This window comes from Cricetulus griseus, chromosome 3 (assembly GCF_003668045.3).
Source record: "Cricetulus griseus strain 17A/GY chromosome 3, alternate assembly CriGri-PICRH-1.0, whole genome shotgun sequence".
NCBI lineage: Eukaryota > Metazoa > Chordata > Mammalia > Rodentia > Cricetidae > Cricetulus > Cricetulus griseus.
Genome location: NC_048596.1, coordinates 194,013,726 through 194,030,467, shown reverse-complemented (window position 1 = coordinate 194,030,467; position 16,742 = coordinate 194,013,726). Strand labels below are relative to the sequence as shown.

At 48.5% G+C, this 16,742-nt stretch overlaps 1 protein-coding gene across 2 annotated transcripts in view; it reads right to left on the bottom strand.

Moving 5' to 3' along the window:
- Cmip (c-Maf inducing protein) overlaps window positions 1-16,742 on the bottom strand; it is a 198,383-nt gene that overhangs the window by 43,486 nt on the left and 138,155 nt on the right. For both annotated transcript variants that reach the window (XM_027410781.2, XM_027410780.2), the window contains exon 4: window positions 4,113-4,274. In XM_027410781.2, the coding sequence (XP_027266582.1) occupies window positions 4,113-4,274 (162 nt within the window). The remainder of the gene's footprint in view (window positions 1-4,112; window positions 4,275-16,742) is intronic.

The following is a 16,742-nucleotide window of genomic DNA, read 5'->3' as shown; positions in this document are numbered from 1 at the left end:
CCGTCTCAATTTAATTGCTGACTGATGGAGGAGGGCACAGCCCACTGTGAGCTGCACCATGCCCTGCCCAGATTCTTATACAGGTTCTAGGCTGTATAAGAAAGAAAGCCAGCTGAGCACAAGCCTGAGTTAGCCAGCAAGTGGAGCTCCTCTGCGGTTTCTGCTTCAAGTTCTTGAGTTCCTGCCCTGACTTCCCTCAATGACTGACTGAAACCCTTTCACTTCCCAAGTTACTTTTGGTCAGGACGTTTTATCTCAGCAACAGCAAGGAAACTAGAACAGCAGGTAAAGGGGAAACTGAGCTCCCCACCCCAGTGACTCATGTCTTGCTGAGACTCAGTATGGGGGTCCTGATACTTGCATCTCACAGGTCTGTGGTCTGAGGATTCAGCCTTGGTGATGACACTGCTTAGAACCAGAGGGTGGGTTCACAACACATAAGGAAGAAAACAGACCTTTTGCTAGCCTCCAACTTGGCGCTGGGTACACCTTTCATTTTAGATCAATTATGTTATTCCAGTGGTTCTCAAAGTAGGCTCCGGAGGAACACTGTTGTACCACGAGTGCCCCCAAGATGTTCCAGCTAAGCACACATTTGAGCAATAGAGGTCTAAAACAAAACTAGGTTAATAGCCCTGTTTTGTTTTGTTTTGTTTTTTCCCCTCCTGGATCTGGAATCTGTTAAACTGACTGTATTGCAAACTGACTGTGCTGCCTTCCTGAGAGTATGTGAAGAAATGGTAGGAATCATGGAAAATTAAAGTGCCTGCTCTTCTCTTTCGTGCCAGTCTACTGTGTCTCTTCTGAAGACACGGATTGTCACACCGGTGTCCACTTGCATTTCTTAACAGTCACATTTGGAGCTTAGGGCCGGCATGATGCAGGGCCCTTGCCCCTACCAGCACAACAGACTGGTGGTAGTAGGGGCATCTAGCAGGTCTGCACCAGCGGAGGCCAAAGAAAGCCACTGAGCCGGTCAGCTGCCTTTGCCCCAGCAACCTGGGGTACAGAAGGCTGAGACAAGGGCCAGTGTCTAAGCACCAAGAAGGGCCACCCACCATCTTAAGTGTCTAGGACAAGCAGAGAGGTGTTTCTCTGACTGTAATATCTTTATCCTTCCATGAAGCCTGTTTCTAGTGGACTGGTAAAAACACTAGTCACTCTGAGGTCACAGCAGATGAAAGGAAAGCCAGCTCTGCTCTTCCCTTACGGAGGCAATGAGTTTTCTGCTTAGTCCATGGATTCTGTTTGACTTTGACTTTGGAAACCTTCTGTATCACACTTAACTTATTTCGTATGTGTATATGCACAAATGTCATGACACCAAGTAAGGTGGGGGACAGAAGACAACTTCCTCTTTCTGCCAGGTAGACTCTGGGAACTGAACATGGGTCATCAGGCGCCAAAGGCCTTTATTCTTCCCAGCTATCTCACCAGCCTTTGCTGTATGACGACAGGCTTTTTTAAAAACTACCGGCTGACTAGTGAGTTACCTGGGGCTTATCACAGTGCAGCCGCTGATCTGATGCACAAGGAAACAGTGGCGTAGTGGGAATCTGAACCTCTCTCTGTCTGGCCTGAACCCAAAGCTTTTATTTCTGTACAGAGTTATAGCATTCAACCCTGGGACAGTTCCCTAAGTTGGACTGTGTGGGCACCCAAAGAACTATCTGAGAAGCCCCAGGTGTGCACAGCATGTTCACTGGACAGGGAAGATCTCTACTTTGTAGCTTTGTAGGCTTGATTTTTTTTTTCTTAAGATAAATTTATTTTATGTTTATCAGTGTTTCGCCTCCATGTATGTATGTACACAGTTGTTAGCTTGCTTGTAGTGGCTGGGAACTGAACCTGGGCTCCCTGCAGGGCAACAAGTGATCTTAATCACTGAGCCATCACTTCAGGCATCGTTTTCTGTTTTGTTTTGTTTTTTGTTTGTTTGCTTTTGAAACAGAGTCTCAGGTCACCCAGACCAGCCTGGAATGCAGTATGTCTCCAAGGGTGAAACTGAACTCTGGACCTTTGGCCTCCACCTCCCAAGGGCTGATGTTACAGGTGTGCCCCACCTTACCACCCAGCTCCTACATAGGATGCCAGCCTGACCGCTGGGTGGACCTGAGGGTGGTCCCTAGTCAGCTGTGTAGCTCAGTGTCCTTACTGACCAACATCAACTTGCTAAGATTTAGAATCACCATGGAAACGAAAATCTGCACATGTCTATGAGAGTTTCTAATTTGGGTTACTGGAGGTAGAAAGACCCACCCTACATGGGCAGCACCATCTCTGGGGTCCTGGACTGAATAAAAAGAAGGAAGTGAGCTGAGCATCAGCGTTCACCTCTCTCTGCTTCCTGACTGTGGGTGCTATGTATCCAGCTGCCTCCAGCTCCTGCTGCCATGCCTTCCTCACCATGACAGACGACTGTACCTTCGAACTTTGATCCAAAATAAACCCTCCTTTATGTTGCTTTTGTCAAATCAACTGTAAAATCACTAATACACGACTGGAAACCCATTTGCCTGGCTTCTAAAAGGTGAGCCTCTTTCCCTCCCTCTGGGTTAGAAGCCTGAACTCTGGGCTGGAGGCTGAGAAGGAAGCTCTCTCCCACTCTTGTATCCACCCACCCGTCTTTCTGCCACTGCCACCACTTTCTACCTCACCCAGCTCATCCAAGGAGGGACCCTCAACAATTGTGCATCATAGAGGACCCGAGTTCCTGGGCTACAAGGTGGAGGCCAGCCTAAGACAGCAGAGAAAGGCTGATGGAGTATTCAGGAGTTTGAAGGGAGTGTGCACTGGGACACAGGGGATGACATTCTCCAGAGAGAGAGAGAGAGAGAGAGAGAGAGAGAGAGAGAGAGAGAGAGAGAGAGAGAGAGATCACTCAGGTGGCAACTATTTTAAATAGGGAGCCAGCAACCCTGGCATCCCCAGGGGCCAGGCAGGCGCATAAACGAGAGCAGCGTGGCTATTTGCAGAGTGCAGGAAACAGTGCTGAGGCAGTGTACAGATCCCAGTGGGTTGCAGTGTGTTTGGGAATACTCCCCCAACCCTCTTGGGGCTGACTGATGATGCCTCTCCATGACCACTGCACCCCTGACGGAACATGGGTTGGAAGGGCAGGGGCTCAGTGTTACTCCCTGTACAGAGCTGTGCCTGGCAGTTGGCATGCACTCTAGCACAGGGCTGCCTGGCAAAGTGGACAGCGCTGGCCAGTCCGGAACAGGATGCTGAGTAACAGTAGCTGCCTAATGTAGCTAGATTTTCCATCTTTAAAGAGAACCTGGAAATGGCCATTGTGCTGAAGTCTGATTATTTTTTACTTTTTTTTGCCTTGTTTTATTGTTTGACAATTTCATATATGTATGACGATTTCCTGCCACCACCTGCATCATGTCCAAGAAGTCTGGTTTTTAAAACCTCCAGAGAGGCAAACAATGCCTATCTGTGGACAGCTGGGGGTGAATGAGACAGAACACTAACAAGGGCTGGATAAAACCAGAATGAGATACTTTTGGACAAAGCAGGATGGAAAGTTTCATCTAGGGCAGTGGCTCTCAATCTGTAGGTTGTGACCCCTTTGGGGGAACCAAAGGGCCCTTTCATAGGGGTCACCTAAGACCATTGGAAAACAGATATTTGCATTAGAATTCATAACAGTAGCAGAATTAGTTATGAAGTAGGAAAGAAAATAATTCTGTGTTGGGGGGGGGAGTCACCACAACATGAAGAACTATATTACCGTGTTGCAGAATTAGAAAGGTTGAGAACCACTGGTCAAGGGTTTTAGAGGACCTCAAAGTAGTAGGCACTTTTCCATGGTAGCTCTGCTATCAGAGCCACCATCCAAATCTTGGGTCTGACCTAGGACTTAGCAGAGGCGACAGTCACCCCATAGCTCCAGACAAGCTAGAGGTGACTGGAGCCAGCAAGCCTGACTCTCAATGTCCTCAAGGCTTGGTGGGAAACCCTGGCTTCCTTAGTAACCACAGGGGGATGTCACACCATGGATTGATCTTTCCTGCTCACTCAGATGGGGCTGAGAACAAGATGGAGATGAAGGAGAGACAAATAAGGTGGAGGGGGGGGCACGCCAAGCCGGGGGTGCATCTTACCTCCGAGAGCAGTTTTGAGACGATTTCCAGTGGGGCCTGATTGATGGAGTCATCTTGCAGTGGGGACGTGAGGGCCATATCCACCAGTGTCCGAATCTCCTTCAAGACAACCTCCCAGCGGCTTGGGTTACTCAGGACCTTCTTGTATTTGTAAATCTTTTTCTGGGTGGAGAGAGAGATGGGAGTACATCACCAATTTAGCAAAAGACTCAAGATGATCAGAGAACCTCGCTGGCTGGGGTGAGAAGGCCCTGAGAAGTTGTCAACCTGAACTGGGCTCTTCCCCAAAAGGAAATGGATGCATGAAGAAAGAAACAGGCTCCATCCAAGGTCAAGGGTGCGTCTGCAGACAGGCAGGCTCCGAATGCCGGAATAGCAATTTCCCACCCTGTTCCCGATGACACATAAAAAGGAATTAGGAGAGGGCTCTTTTAGATTGTGTCTTCTGCCAAACTCAGTCCCCAAGTCGCCAAGCACAGTAAGAACGGGGATGTTCCCGGCCCACAGAAGATTTTCTATGAGCAGTGTTTGTGCCTGTGCAGATCCTATGAGGTCTCTTGGCAAGTGGCATTCAGACAAAGAATAGGATGGTTAGGATGAAAGCCAGAACTCAGCTCCAGCAGGTGGGGACTGAGTTCAGGATGGCCCAAGGAAACCAGGTGAGGAAGACAGATGCATGCTCACCTCCGTCTATGCAGCTTTCCAAACCCGAATGCAGGGCAGGGGCTGCGCCCTCCTGGATTTGAGGCACCCGTTAGTTCCGCCTCTCTGACATCATGGAAACAGAGGCCGTGAAGGGCGGAGGTCCAAGACAAGCGCTCCCCTCCCCATGGCTGCCTGCCTGGCTCTGCGCTGCACTGCTTGCTGGGACTCTCAACAGAACAAGCTTTATCACTTACTGCTAAACTCCTTGCTCCTAGGGGAAAGCCTAATCTTAGAGTCACTGCACCCTGTGCCAGCAGCAGATGGGGTGACATGCCACAATCTCTGAGCCAAAGACTGAATGAGGAAAGGGGAAAAAAGAAAAGGAGGGGCCCTTACTGACAACTGAAGCTCAATTTGAAGGCTACTAGGGTCTTCCTGTGCCATTTCTGAGTTAAGAATTACAAAATGATTTTAGGATCTGGGCTGAAATGGAAGTATTTGTGGGGACACATCGAAAATCCAACAGGACATGGATGGAACCAGGATGAGGATGGTTCATTTTAGGAATTATTTCACCTGAAGGGCCCTAGGTCCCACATACAAGAATTAGAATGTGGGAGGTATTAGAGAAATAACTCCCAGCTTCAGTGGGACCCACAAAGTTCTTTTCCTTTATCAAGTCTCTCTCTCTCTCTCTCTCTCTCTCTCTCTCTCTCTCTCTCTCTCTCTCTCTCTCAATCTGTGCACTCACTGTCACACACACACACACACACACACACACACACACACACACACACACACACACAGTTTCCAGACAGAACATCTAACATGAATAAAACTCAACACTTGTCTCTTTCGAACACTTACAACCCACAGGAATACAAGCGGTATGCGCCATCCATCCTTTTCATGCTTTCTTGGTATTGCCTACTTGCTGGTTGATTCCCTGTTGCCACCTGCATCACTTGTACCTATAGGGTATTTTTTGTTTTGTTGAGGAAGGGTGTCAAGCAACCCAGGGTGGCCTGAACTGGCTATGCAGTCCAAGTTAACCTCCAACTGCTTATCTTCGTGCCTCCATCTTCCAACAATTGGGATTACAGGTGTGTGCCATCATACCCATCTCCCTGTGGCTTTTTTTTTTAACACCCTCCCACCCGAAACCTTGAGCATGCTCATCGTTCCTTCTTTCTTCACTCTAGTTCAGGCCCCACCTCTCTCTGTCTCTTCTCTCACCCCCTAGAGCTCTGTGCTGGAGCACGAGGTTCTCCCCAGCTCTCCTTGGAGGCTGACACTGGGCTACAGAAGGGAAGGCGGCATGTACATAGCGCAGTGGGTGGAAGAGAACGGGCAATGTCTGCAGACTTCGCATTCTGAGGATGGATGAAGCGTGGCAAGTTCTGCTGGGGATGAGCCCCCCAGTGACCAGTAAATTGGTTGTGTTGGTGAAGAGGGTGGCCATGAGTGTGTCCCTAACTCCATTATTTTAATGACAAGATGTGACATCCAGGTCTATGCAGGATTCTCTGGACCTGTCACTAATGCTTTCCCTGATCTCTGCTGCTGATCTTCGTCTGAGTGCTGGACTCCGAGGATTCAATGTGCACTAGAAAACCATGTCCTTGTCAAAAGACTCATAAATCACTTAAAAGTTTCACCACTCAATGAGAATCACCAAGACAATCCATCCTCAGGTCATCCCACAGACTCAACTTGTACACGGTGGACGCTCCCGTAATCCTTTTGTTGGCCAGCTGCAAGCTATTATGTTTGAAAGGAGAATTACTTAATTATTTCTGTAAAGATGATGTTCACTCATTAAAAAAATTGAAACCATACTGAAAAGCACAAAGAGGAAGGGGGGAAAAAGCCTACAACCTAGAAATAGCTGTCATTAATATATGTGGCCAGCATGGTCATGGCCAACCCTCATATAAAATATGCAAAACATGGCTGGCTGTGGTGCCACATGTCTGCAATCCAAGCACTCATTTGGGAGCCAGAGACCATGGGTCTGCCATGAGATGGCTCATCCAATAAAATGCTTGCTGGGCAAGCATGCACGGTGGTATGTGCCTATAATCCCAATGCTGGAGGTGGAGACAAGAGGATCTTTGGGGATTGCTGGCCAGCTAACACTAGTTGAGTCAGTGAGCTCCAGTGGGGGGGGGCGTGGAATCCAATATTTACAACTCATAATAGCAGCAAATTTACAGTTTTGCAGTAACAACAAAAATAAATTTATGGTGGGGGGCATCACCACGATATGACGAACTGTATTAAAAGGATCACAGCATTAGGAAGGTTGAGAACCACTGCCATAGAGACAGAGGATGGGAGCCAGAGGCAAGCGGGACTATCGTCAGTGCCTGAGCAAACTAGCTTCAGAGACTGAGCCTTACCTTCAGTGACCTGGCCATGGTACTGACAGAGTTTGTTGTGCCATCAGGGCACCTCCTTCAGAGACAGTGTTCAGACAAGGTGCCAAGGCTGTGACAAGGGCTAACATTCAGTTAGCACATGACAGGAGTAGGCACACTGCTAGCTAGATTCTGATGAGCACTGTCTGGTTGAGTTATAAGACCCTAGGAACTGGACTCTTGGCCCAGGTTAGAGTATCCTCCAAACAGACTCTCAGTCAAGGGACTGAGTTCAAATAACTTATGATTGGCAAAGCGATGACAGGAAACATTGATGGGAAGAGTGAGAGAGATGGGAAGGCCTTTTTCCTTGTTGGCCATCTGAAGGCAAGATGGGTCACTAGCAGCTCCACTGGAGCCACCCATGGAAGTTGGGTCAGCGCTCTCACTATTGCTGCATCTGCTCTCAACGCCAGTCTGATCTAGAAGGGCATGGGCTTCATTAAAGTAGACTTAAGTGACCTTGAAAGGCTCATTCCAGATCATCTCCCAGTGAAACAAACAGATCACTCTTGTCTCTGTACATTAAAAACAAAATTAAAACCCAAAACTTTAAGGCCTTGGGGTGGGGGAGCCAGTAAATGGGGCACCTTCTACCCTGATGGGCACCTGGCAATGCTGTCTATGTGGGAAGCAGAAATTGAATCCTGCTAGGGGCTCTAAACACCGGCAGACTTGCCTGCAATTCAGGGAGCAGGGGCTATAGGTCCACATGTTCCCTTTAGTCTAACACTTATGTCTTTCTGGAGCCTAAGCCAAGATGGTCTCAGGGCCACAAACATACAGGTACAGTCATGGTGTCCATGGCAAGCAGACTGCAAAGCAGATGATTCTGCTAGGAGTAGGACAGAGTGGCCATAGCATCTGCTGTAGGACTGTTGGAATCCTTATTCACAAAACTGTCACAGCCAGGAGGGAGAAGTAACCAGCCTAAAGCCAAGCAGCCATAAAGATTCAAATTGGCATATGAGTCAAAACTGGCTACAGAGCCTCTAAAGTTCTCACTCTTTCCATCACAGCCCTCGGGAACAGTGGTGTCAAGGGGAGAGGCAGGGTGGGTCAGTCAAGAGACACTGAAGAAGGTGTCAAGGATGGTTGGTGGCAGGGTAAGGGCCAGGAATAAACCCACAACTGGACACAGGTGACCAGTGTATGAGACGTATGAGAGGGTCTGGCAGGAGCAGTAGGTAGGAGGGTCTTGATGCTGCAGTCAGGGAGTGGGTGGGGCAGACCATTCATGGTTCCAGGTCCTTAGCCACACCCCAGGTGACATGTTGGAATCATCCCTCTGATGAGCTCAGCAGGCAATGAGTCATGGTGGGGCTAGGATGAGGCCATTCTGGAATCCTAGCTCCCTAGAGGCAACATTGTCTTCCTACTGAGTCTGCTCTGCCAGAAGCCATGAGTGTGTGTGTGTGTGTGTGTGGGGGGGTGTCCTGAAACTTTCTTATGGCTGATGCTATAAGGCTTGACTTAGTGTGAGGCTGACAACATGAAGCCCAAGTTCGAACCCAGCCTTGGCTGTTTGTATACAATGACACCAAAAAATGGCCCTATGGGTTTTCTAAGATTTGTAAAATTCAAAGCAAACAGAATATGCTAGAGAAATTAAGTGCAGCCCTCAGAGCCCCTAAGAGCTGTCATCTGGCCCTTCATCAACAGTGCTTTGCCAAGCCCTGGCTCATGAGTCAGATCCCAGTTTGGGAGCAGACACATGAAAAGATGCTCACAACTGGCTGTGGTGGCAGGCAACACACCTGTCATAGGGGGAGGCAAGAGGAGCAGGAACTCAAGGTCATCTTCAGCTATGTAAGAGTTCAAGCCCAGCCTGGACTATGGACTGCTTGAGACTGCATGCCACAACAAAAAGCAAAGCAAACAAAACAGAGAGAGGGAGAAGAGAAGATACTCGCCATTACAAGCTACTGGGGAAATACACACTGCAGTGCTACAGAGATACCATTTCACGCCCACTGAGATGACTGTGCTGGGAAAGACAGACAATAACAAATGTTGGCAAGGGTGATGTCAAATCAATCCTTGTGCATTGCTCTTGTGAAGTATAAATGGACAGCCGTATGGCAAAATCATCCAATAGTCCCAGCCTCCCGCCCTCTTGAGCTGGGGATCAAACCCAGGATCTCGCACGTATTCCTACCATGGAGCTATGCCCCTGCCTGTCTGACAGGCTCAAGATGCCAAGCATGCAGTGACTGCACAGCTCAGTGCTTCTGTTTCTAGAAATCTGCCGGAGGGGAAAAAGAAAAGCCTAGTCCCACAGTGATAAGCACAAGTGTATCCAGGAACAAAGTTGATGTCCTTCGATGAAGGAACTGATAGCTGAACAAGATGTGGTCGAGCCACGTAGTGGAAAAGGGAATGGATGCATTCTACAACAGCCTGGGTCACTTCATGGCCACTGTGCCTAGTGATGGAAGTCAGACAAAAGACATACATTTGGTCAAGTCATAAATTTACCAAAACCATCAAGTTGCATACTTACGGTGGTTAATCTCAATGACATTTAGCTTACACCTCAAATAAGCTGTTTTTTAAAAAATCTATATAATGCCATCTAGGAAGACAGAGGTAAGCAAAGGCAGCATGGCCTGTTAAGAGTTTTGCAACAAGCAGACTTCAGCTCAAATCTAAGCTCTATTTCTACCATCTACCCATTCATCCATCCATCAGCTGTTTATCCACTGAGCCTTTACCCACCCACTCATCCATTTATCCATCGATCCACCCATTCACCTTTCTACCATCTATTTATCCATTCAGCCTTCATTTATCTACCCATTCATCGACGTATCATCCATATCCACCTATTTACCTACTCATTCATGTATCCACCACTCACTCACTTACCTACCCATCTTTCATCCTAAAGTTTATGCACTCATCCACCCATCCCCACCATCCACTTACTCATTTATCCATCTTTCACCCATCTATTCATCTGCCCACTCACCCACCACCCACCTACTTACTACCCATCCAACAAAGATTATGTGATGCCTTCTATTATGGCATGCCAAGCATTGTGCTAAGTCCTAAGGAGACTGTGGTAAGAAGGGCAGACAGGCCCTGGGATTTACAGTCTATTGTTTGCCTGCAGTCCCTCATCTGCAAAGCACTAAAATGATAACTACTTCCAAAGGCTTGCTATGATTCTCCATGAAAGAACACACATGAAGCACTTAATCTACTTCCTGGCTATACAACTATAGATAGATAACATCACCTACCAAACCGTAGGAGGGAGTGGTCCAGAGCAGGCAAGACTAAGAAAGGCTCTCAGCATTAGTGGCAAAGCACCCCCAGCCAACAATAAACAGAACCAGCAGGCAGAGCCTCCTGCTTCCCTTCTGGCAGAGCCAGGCACTCCATGGCTGTCCTCACCCTCTCTGCTTGTCAAGGAAGGGACGTTACCTGGGCAACACCAGCCATCTCTCTGGAAACTGCTCCTGTGGCAGAAGCAGGCACAAGACACTGGGGTTCTCACGCCTGAGAGAGTGGAGCCTCTTAGCTCTTCCACAGGAGACAAGCTGTCATCAGGTGGGTGTCCCTCCCCTCACCAGGAGAGGTGTGGCTCAGAATGTACTGGAAATGCTCTTCCCAAGGATGGGGGCCACAGCTCTGCTGCTTGCTGCAGCCTCTGAGGCTCGCATGCACACAAGTACGCATGCTCCTTGTCACTTGTCACGGGTACTCTGAGGAGCTGCGGAGGGGAGGACGTCCCCACGGAGAGGGAGCTTAGCAAGCTAGGGAGGATGTAGACTGACTTTGACACTTTATTCCCAGGTCCTGCATGGAGTTGCTTGGCCAGTCTGAAAGCTACTGGCCGCAGGGGGCTTCTGACAGTCAACTTAATTACAATGAAATTTAAGTGGAAGCCCAGCTCTTCAGCCACACAATCGCTCTGCAGCTGCTAGTGGCTGCTACACCAGATGGTGCAGATGGAGGACACTGTTGTCACCACAGAAAGAGCTATGGGGCAGTGCCATGCCCCTGTCACCATGCCCAAGGTCCAGCTTATCTGCCTCTCCACAGAACAGACAGCACTGTGCTAAGCACAAGGGGACAGCCTCTTCCTCTACCTGCCTCCTCCCATAGGGAACATAGTTCTCCATGCTCCCAGCTAGTAGCTGTGTCCAACCTTGACACTGCCATCTACAAAGTTCACATGAGAACACACACACACACACACACACACACACACACACACACACACACACACACAGAGAGAGAGAGAGAGAGAGAGAGAGAGAGAGAGAGAGAGAGAGAGAGAGCGCACACGTGCCCTTAATAAAGTTGAGTAAATTAACACTTTTTTCGTCGGGCCACATTCAAAGCAATCCTTTTATATATGGGGTGCAGGTTGGGCAGGTCAGCAGGTACCCCACCTCAGGCTTTTCCTCCAAAGTGTGGTTTCACAGTGAAATGTCCCCTACAGGCGCATGTATCTGGATACTTGGTCCCCAGCCACTGGTGCTGTTTTGGGAGTTGGTGAGACCCTCTGGATGTGGAGCCTCATTGTTGGAAGCAGGTTGTAAGGGCCAACGGAGCAAGAAGACTACAGACAGACTCTGCTCCTGGCCCCATCTCTTTACTCCTTAGTTGGCATCATATAACAAGCAGCTACCACCTGTCACGCCTGCTTCTGCACGATGGGCAGTGAACCCGAGCAAACCTGTCTTTCAGTCACTCTATCATGACGACAGGATAAGTTACCAATTTTTTGGTATCCCCCAGCATCCCTTTACACCCAGTGAGAAAGGCACGCTAACTACACCCCTGTCCTGACTCTACACTTGCTACTGGCTGTGGACGTTGGTGCAGGCAGACAAATGGCCTTCTAGGCATGTGATATACATGTATGACAATGCCATAACCAGGCCCATCATCATGTATAATTAACAAGCTAATAAAAGCATTAAAATGCTATAAATGCAACTTGCTTTTATCACAGGGTGGACCCTTGTGATCTAGAAATATTCAGAGATTAAGGTGAATACTCTGTTTCTCTCTGATGAGGATCCTTCCTTTGCCTCATGCTTGAAAGATGAAATAAACACTTCCCCTTGCCCAAGTTACTTTTGGTCATGGTGTTTATCACAGCAACAGAAAGCAAAAACAGATACTGGAGGAAGCTTGTGACCCTGGCTGTCAAGTCTGAGAGACATCCCTGCTGTCTTTGTTGTACATACATGTCCATTATCAAGGACACCAGTGAACTGCCAATCATCCAGAAACACACAGTTCTGTGGTACTTAGTACATCATGTATAGCTCTCATTCCAAAGGAAACTGAGAACATCCAACAGTCAATGCCTCCTCCTTCCCAACAGCTAGTCTCCTGGTTTCTGGACCAGTTTTGGGACTGGAGTCATACAAGCACATGGCCTTTGAGCCAGGGTTTTCCCACTCAGCAAAATAGCTTCATAGTTGAGAGGTGACGGGGGAAGTTCTTATATATGTTTCTCTTATTGGTTGATGACTAAAACACTGTTGTCCAATAAGGCAGGTAGATAAGGAGACGAAGAGAATTCTGGCAAGGGTAGGCAGACAGGAGTTGCCATGTGAAGCCCGGGAGGGTAGGACACGCCAGGCGTTATCCAGTAAGATAAAGGCAAGTGAAATACATAGACTAATAGAAATGGGTTAATAATTAAGTCAGAGCTAGCCAATAAGAAGACCAAGCCACCAGCCAACAATTTTATAACTAATATATCATGTGTTTACTTGGGGCTGAGAAGGGCGGTGATACCTGACTGGCCAGAAAGCTCCAGCAACAGACAGGCATCCTAGCGATTGTCGACATCCATTCTCTCTCATGATGTGGCCAGGTCAACGATTGCAAAGCTGCTTGTCCATTGGCAGGTGCTGGGCTGTTCCCATCTCCGTCCCTGTTCTCTGCTAACATCTGGATGGCCACCACTCCATCCTGTGACCTCCACGGAACCATGTGGGTCTATCAGGGGACCTAGATTTGGCCAAGTCACTGCATGCTCACCCGCTGGCCCTGCTCATCAGAGGAATTTCTCCAGTTTCTTTCCAGGTGTAGGGGACAGGGGCGGGGGACATAAAGTACTCTTAACAATGGCTACTCTCTAGACAAGAGCAGCTGTAGTGCACCATGGGTTGTGATGAGTATCACGAGAACGCCATCATTCTTTCTTTTGGAGGACTCTGTACTGATCAGGCTCCATACTAACTACCTAACATGTTAGCTTTGTGTGTGTGTGTGTGTGTGTGTGTGTGTGTGTGTGTGTGTGTGTGTGTGTGTGTGTGTGTGTGTGTGTGTGTGTGTGTAAGAGAGAGACAGAGACAGAGACAGAGAGAGAGAGAACGCACGTGTGTACACACACACACACACACACACACACACACACACACACACAGATACACATATGTGTGAGGGTACAAATGGAGGCCAGAGGTCATCTTTGAGTGTCATTCTTCAGGAGTTGTCCATCTTGTCTTCTGAGACAGGGTCTCTCACTGGCCTGGAACTTGCCAAATGAGCAAGTACGAATCCACCTGTCTCCACCTGTCAACACTGGGATCTCAAAAGCACAGCACCATGCCTGGCTTTTTGTTTGTTTGTTTGTTTGTTTGTTAGTTTTTGAGACAGGGTTTCTCTGTGTAACACCTCTGGCTGTCCTGGAACTGGCTTTACAGACCAGGCTGACCTCAAACTCAGAGATCCACCTGCCTCTGGCTTCTAAGTGCTAGGATTAAAGGCATGTACCACCAACACCTGGCTCATTCTATCCTGGCTTTTTTACATAGGTTCTGGGGATTGAATTCAGTTCGGTCTCCAAATTTGCAAAACAAGCTTTACTTACTAAGCTATCCCACCAGGTTCTCACAGTAACTTCTGTAATCTCAACAATATCTCAGAAAGGTGAGCCCTACTTTATAGATGAGAAAATGGAGGCTAAGTGGTTAAGCCACATAGCTAATCATAATAGAAGAACTAGAGTAGTCAAGTTTATAATCTGAGTGTATATAATCAAGTTTATAATCTGACCTCACGCCATCAAGTAGGGTAAACTCAGGGCTAGAGAGATGGCTCAGCAGTCAAGAGCACTGGATCCTCTTCTCAAGGTCCTGAATCCCAGCACCCACACGGTGGTTCACAACCATCTGTACCTACAATCCCAGGGGGCCTGACTGAAGCTGTAGGCACCAGGCACAGATATATGTGCAATAAACATCCATTCACGTAAAACAAATACAATAATAACAACTTTAAAAACCTGTGCCTTCCTGTCAGTTAGAGAGCCTAGCAGATGTGTGCCTGAGAAACCAGCTCCTGGGGAGATGGGTACTTTGTTTGGAAAAAAGACACAGCTTAGGCTCTCAGCCTTCTAAGTGACCACCATAGGCAGCTTCCCTGTAGCTATTATTGCTGCCAAGGAAACAGCAAGACCCAGGTGGGTGTCTTGCTCTACTGGCTCTGGGCATCAGCTGGTTGCCTGGGTAACCATGAGTCTGGCTGGTGAGTGGATGACCCACCTAGGTGTCAGGCTACCTGCTGAGTACCACATCCCACTTGCACTGCATCTCAGGGACAAACTTGATCATCACACAGATGCACTATGTTTCCCACTGAGTTCATGTTCCTTGGAGGCAGGGACGAGGCTTCCACTTTCTCTGCAATATTGTATAGGGTGGCTGAGCCTCCTGATGTAATGAAATGGCTGATGGCAGTCTGCTCAAGGCAGGGAAGAGAATCATAAATCTCAGCATCAGTACCAGAGGCACATCCTTCAAACAACTGCCATGGACCAAATGCAGACCTGCTCTTGCAGATCTGGGCAGGGACTGGCAGTCTGCACCAAGGGCTGTCGGGAAACCTTGGAGACTCCAGATTCAACCACCATGTCTGCTGGGTGGCTGTGGGGTAGACACATCCCAGCCTGTGACATACATCAGGCGGTGATGGAAGGGACCTCTCCCTTGTCCAGGGTCACCCTGCTGGCAGTGTGGATTGGGAGTTATATCCCAATTGTTATAACTCTAGGCATCTGACTGTGACCAGGTCTTTGCAGATGGGATGGAGTAAGATGAGGTCATGCTGGACTAGGCTGGGTTCTGAACTGGTGCCCTTGCAAAAAATGCCACAAGGAAACTAATTAACTAACTAACTCTCCCTCCCTCCCCCATTCCCCCCCCTCTCTCCCTCCTTCCCCCCCCCCTCTCTCTCTCTCTCTCTCACACACACACACACACACACACACACACACACACACACACACACACACAATACCACATGTACAGTGCAGACACAGCAGGGAACAGAGATGCATGGTCAGGAGGAAGGGGGGCCAAGGGTTGCTTGCAGTCTCCAAAGGCTGAACAATCAGGCAAAGATGCCCTTAGAAGACTTCAAGGGAGCAAGGCCCTGTTCACACCTTGACTCTGGACTCTGGCCCCAGAGCTATGAGACAGTGAGTTCTAGTTTTTGTTTGTTTTTGTTTTAAGAGACAGTTGGATCTGGAGGTCTTGGGAAACCCATATACCTGGGGAGCAGATGAGGGCTGGCCTGCGGACCCCTGGTCCCTTAAATTTAGCTGTCCCTTGAGCCAGGCTGATCTGTCTATTCCTATCACTATACCCAGGCGTCACAGAGAGAGACCCTCAGCTCATCCTCCGTGTTATGTGCTGGGTTCTCTTTTCCTTAGTCCTGGCAATCTATTCCCTCTTGAGTCCTCAGTGGGTTGTGGGATCTGCATTACCATCCCAAAACCTGCCCTGGCTCTTGCCACAAGGCACAAGCCCTCGATGTGTGTGGCCTCAAGCAAGCTGGGTTCAGCCACCCACAACCCTCCACACCTGCATCATCCATGATGTCAGAGGGAGCTACCTGGGGACCTGGCAGGCTGCAGGAAGAATTTCCAGGAGAATTCAGACAGGGACGTCAGCCTCAGCTGACGTACAGTTCTTGGCAAAGAGAAGCCACGGGGGAGATTCCACCCAGCATCTTCCTTTCACAACAGCGGACACCGTCAAACCACACACAACTCAAGGATCCTTCCTACAAGCTTCCCCAATACTAATGCCCACTCTGAAAACCCTGCTAAGACCCTCGGTCCTGGCTACACATCAGAAGCATCCTAAGGCTTAAGAAACTCCATACTCAGGTAGACCCTTCAGCCTGTTGTATTGTAGATGAGTGGTACCCAATTATTGGGTGGGTACCAGTATATTGAATGAGTATATATGTACACCCATGTTCACAACAGCATTGTTCACAAAAGCCAATAGGTGGAAGCAACCCATGTTCACAAGCTCATGTACCAACTGTGGTACGTACGTACGTACATACATACATACATACATACATACATACATACATACGTATGTCCTGATCTCATGTCAGGCAACTGTACTTTCTGAGATGAAGTTGGGATTCAGACAGGAACACTGAGAACCCCAGGAAAGCCCAAATTCAAAGCCACCAATATGAGAGGAGGGGATACAACAGAGAAATCCAGAGATCACATTCAAGCCCTGGAACTTGGCCTAAGGCTTTGAGGGACACAGCAACGGGGCCT